Source organism: Nelumbo lutea, chromosome 3, assembly GCF_056320005.1.
Source record: "Nelumbo lutea isolate HS-2025 chromosome 3, American lotus-T2T, whole genome shotgun sequence".
NCBI classification, from domain to species: domain Eukaryota; kingdom Viridiplantae; phylum Streptophyta; class Magnoliopsida; order Proteales; family Nelumbonaceae; genus Nelumbo; species Nelumbo lutea.
Window position 1 is genome coordinate 37,634,767 of NC_142686.1, and position 4,736 is coordinate 37,639,502.

At 42.5% G+C, this 4,736-nt stretch overlaps 1 protein-coding gene across 1 annotated transcript; it reads left to right on the forward strand.

Annotated features, from left to right (window-relative positions):
- The first annotated feature begins 2,315 nt into the window (after positions 1-2,315).
- Positions 2,316-4,303, forward strand: LOC148864303 (cytochrome P450 78A9-like). The gene is made up of 2 exons (XM_088981064.1): positions 2,316-3,390; positions 3,520-4,303. Exons 1-2 carry the CDS (start codon positions 2,431-2,433, stop codon positions 4,135-4,137), a joined length of 1,578 nt encoding a protein of 525 aa, XP_088837190.1. The 5' UTR covers positions 2,316-2,430; the 3' UTR covers positions 4,138-4,303.
- The last annotated feature ends 433 nt before the right edge of the window (positions 4,304-4,736 follow it).

Consider the following 4,736-nt stretch of genomic DNA (forward strand, 5'->3'; position numbering starts at 1 on the left):
AAAATTCAAATTTTTAATATAAAACACTTGCCATCATATAGATGATGTCCAGGGAGGTCCTTGACTCCAAACTAATTTGATAAAAAAATAAAAAATAAAAAAAGATAACCTAGTCATTTACGGAGCTTCACTACTGGTACTGGACTAGCAAATCGGATCCTCCCAAAACCGCCTTCAATATTTTTTCCATGTGAAAGAATGAGATGGATAATCCAAGCTGTGCAGCAAGTAGGGGAGGTGTTTAGATTGGCCACCTGTTCAACCCACCAATCGACACCATCCACCTGTTCTATTTAACTCGTGTAACATAATCAAAGATTCAATTTTCACGAGGTCAAGATTCTTTGGATCTCCCAACGCCTAATTTGAAAGGAATTTTTTAACAGACAAGTATCAGATAGAATCCAATGGGTTTTTAAGATTGTTTATATACAAGTGGGCGTAGGGCATTTTCTTCCCCTCCACTAAAAAATAGGGGTTTTATTAATTCAAATATGAGAGACCCTAAAAGGGTTTTCTTGCACTCAATCCTCTTATTTGATTTGGTGTTTAGATCGACTTCTGATACCAAGTCTTGTGCGAATAAATAATCTTTTGATTCCCCAAAGCTAGAAGAGCCAATGGCGATTTATACAAGGAAGTGACGGACATCTCTCTCTCTGAAAAGACTACTTAGTCTATTAGACATGACAGAAAGGTTTAAGATCTTTTGAAAGACAAGATAATGGGTTTAAGATCTATATATAATATAGGTATAATATTCTACATAATTGGACTATTCTGTGAAGGTTGTATGAAGAACTAATGAACAAACACATCATAATTGAAAATAGCAAGAGAAATTGCTTAGAAGTAGTTGCTCTCCTTCTCCTTGCACAGGAGACCAGTGAATTATAAGAGGTAGAGTGGCTTTGTATAATATTTAGTGGGCATGTGTCAGATATGAACTTGCTTTTAGGATTCAAAATTCTTGCACCCTCACCTTTCCCTTCTTTCTCTAAATAAACAAAACAACCGACCGTAAGCCCGGTATTTAAGGTTAGTGTGACTTCAACTGTTTGAACAATACAAGTCCAACAACAAGGCTGATTATTACTCTATCTAGAGATTGCTTAAATCACAAGCCCTCTTAGCTAATTAGATGAACTTAAGTACTTTAATTATTTAATACAAAAAATAACTAATTGTAAATGACATAATTGGATGATTTGGATCGTTCAAGTGTATGTGACTACCAATCTTTTTTTTTTCATTTTTACATGACATTATCTAATATAAATACATTATACCGTTAAAACAAACAATTACTGATATTGCGGGACCCATCTCCTTTATATAATTCAAGAATTATATATTCCACCAATCCAAATATTTCTCATATTTGTAAAACTTTTGACCACCTCGGTTGCTTATATAAACATCACGGTCGATGGATGGTCGGGGTTGCACGCCTTGCAGCTGTACAAAAGAAGCAACCATTGATTTGATTCTATATTGTCAATTGGGCCCACACATAAGTTAGTGGGTCCTACGAGATAGTATGACATGACCCAGCTTATTCCTCACGCTACCCCTCCTGCGCCGTTGAAGGCTAGACCCGTGGACCGGGACGGGAGTTGATTCTACATTTCGACTTGCCTGTCACCGTTGATGACGCTGCTTTTCATTTTTACCTCCTTCTACGACGCGTGTGTACCAAGATGTAATAACCACCGGAAGCTTCGATATGCGAAGCAGGAGTTGTAGGGATGGGGATCATAAACATTGCATGCATGGACACGTGGCGGCTATCGACACAAATGTCATTATGTCATCAACACTTCACCTGTTGTCGCTGTATACTTATACGCCTTATTTGTAGCAGATACCATTGTCCATTAAAGGGCAGACCTGAGGCCTACTCTTTTGATAGGGTGTTTTTGTAATTTTACAACAACAATAACACAACCACCGGTCCACCGCCCTCGTATCGTATTGCATATGTTTCCCGGCTTCCCGCTTAATTAGAGTAGACCAGAGCAGATTGCGCGACCCGGAAGATTTTACTCTCAAATCTCAATCTCAAGTCTCATCTCATCGTCTGCACCCGAAAGAGGCAACAGCCAGAAATGCATGCATGCATGGCATGTATATATCATGTCACAGATTCACAGTCACAACATTTACATTCCATCCGACAGAATCGTGCCATTTAACCGGCACGTGTGACTATCTTAGAGGCACGCACTAACGGTCGCAAATGTGTTCTTAGTTCTTACTTGTGCTAGTTAGTAGTATACATACGCACATGGCGGCGCTTCTTTTCTTTTTATATATAATATACGGTCCATAACCATTTCCTCTGTTCAACCGTTATTCCCTTCTCTATATAAAGCCAACCCTTCCCTCTCCCTCTGGATCCAAACCAAAATTGGCCCGCCCCCGCCAGCTATGGAAACAAAAATAGAGCGCTTCTGGGTTTTTGCACTCGCTTCAAAATGCAGTGCTTTCTCCTCCACTAATCTCCTCTCCTCTTTACTCCTCCTGGGTTTAGCTTGTTTAACAGTGGTTCTTCTTTACTGGGCTTACCCAGGTGGACCCGCCTGGGGAAGGCACTGGTGGAAGAAAGGAAGCAGAGCCAAGCCAATACCAGGGCCGAGAGGATTCCCTGTGTTTGGGAGCATGAATCTTATGGCTGGCCTCGCGCACCGCCGGCTGGCAGCTGCGGCGGAGCAGTTCGGAGCCAGTCGGCTCATGGCTTTCAGTCTCGGAGAGACTCGTGTCGTCGTCACTTGTAACCCCAATATAGCGAAAGAAATCTTGAACAGCTCTGTCTTTGCTGATCGTCCTGTGAAGGAGTCAGCTTACAGTCTGATGTTCAATCGAGCCATCGGATTCGCTCCTTACGGCGTTTACTGGAGAACGCTTCGAAAAATCGCTGCCACCCATCTTTTCTGCCCAAAACAAATCAACGCGTCGGAAGAGCAGAGGTTCCGAATCGCCAGTCAGATGGTATCAATGTTTGCGGGTCGTAAGGAAGAAATACGTGTTCGGGATATTCTGAAACGCGCTTCGCTGAACAACATGATGTGCTCCGTATTTGGACGCCTGTACGAGCTGGAATCATCGAGTGAAGAAACAGACCAACTAAGCAAACTTGTGGACGAAGGGTACCAACTGTTGGGGAAGCTCAATTGGTCCGACCACCTCCCTTGGCTGGCGGGATTCGATGTTCAAAGGATCCGATTCAGATGCTACAAACTTGTTCCCCAAGTGAACCGCTTCCTCAACCGAATCCTCTCCGAACACAGAGCTCAAACCAGAGACAGAAACAGGGATTTCGTGGACGTTTTGCTCTCTCTTCAAGGAACCGACAAGTTATCAGACCCTGATATGGTCGCCGCTCTTTGGGTGAGCAACTCGGCAGATACTCCATACTACAGTCCTACTTCTCTCGGATTTTAATTTTTTAGTAAAATACATAAAGAGAATGATTAGTACGTGTTAGCTTTAAAAATCAATTTTGTTATTCTGCAACAGGAGATGATATTTAGAGGAACAGATACGGTAGCTGTGTTGATAGAATGGATATTGGCGAGGATGGTTCTCCATCCTGACATTCAATCGAAGGTCCACCAAGAGCTTGACGAAGTTGTCGGAAAATCACGGCCTGTTAGGGAGTCAGACATTGAAGCGATGGTGTACTTGCCGGCGGTGGTGAAGGAGGTTCTCAGGCTACACCCCCCCGGCCCACTTCTGTCATGGTCCCGGCTGGCGATCACAGACACGACAGTTGATGCTAAACACGTGCCCGCTGGAACAACAGCCATGGTGAACATGTGGGCTATCACCCGGGACCCACAGGTGTGGTCAGAGCCGTCGAAGTTTATGCCCGAGAGGTTCGTGTCTGGGGAAGCTGACGTGGAGTTCTCTATAATGGGATCGGATCTTAGACTCGCTCCATTCGGGGCGGGTAGGAGGAGCTGCCCGGGTAAAACTTTGGGGTTGACCACTGCGACGTTCTGGGTGGCATCATTGTTGCACGAGTTGGAGTGGGTAGCGTCGGATCAAAATCCGATTGATCTGTCAGAGGTATTGAGGTTGTCATGCGAGATGGCAAAACCTCTGACGGTTAAAGTGCGCCCCAGGCGTACTTAAGTTGATCATCTCATCCATCCTTGCCGAAGATGTAAATTAAAATTTGTACGCGTAGTTTGTGTTTAACTGTTTATTGTTTGCTGCTTCTCCCCTGGTTATTCTGCTTGTTCTGGTTATAAGTCATCATGCCTCCAGTTTTTGAGAAGATTCTTCAGTTTTTGCTACAGTTGGATGGTCTTCCTAATGCATATTCACTTTGACCTAGTAAATATAATATATATATATATATATATATATATATATATATATTATTTTCTAACTGCTGTAATATACAGTTACAATTTGCAATAAAATATTGGTGCCAGGAACGATATTCCATTCTTAATACTGTGATGGTGAATTGGTGATGGAATTATCAAGGTTTAATTAATTATTATGTATGGCTATTTCTTATATATACTGTACGTGTGTTTGTTGGATGGAGCACAAAGATTTAAGAAGAGAGGCGCGCAAAATAATTAAAATATAAAGGAGAGGATGAGGATGGTTCATATGGTTGTTGGGGTTTAATTAGAAGCCCATTGATACAAGTGTGGTGAGGCCACTTTCGTTTTGGTAGCTAGCTATCTCGCATTGACACAAACAAGGAGAAGGGTGGA

What these genes read in the sequence shown, in the direction of transcription:
- LOC148864303 (XM_088981064.1), top strand. Translation starts at nt 2,431, where the DNA reads ATGGAAACAAAAATAGAGCGCTTCTGGGTTTTTGCACTCGCTTCAAAA. An exon ending in ATATGGTCGCCGCTCTTTGG is followed by an intron (nt 3,391 to 3,519) that starts GTGAGCAACTCG and finishes ATTCTGCAACAG; the next exon opens with GAGATGATATTTAGAGGAAC.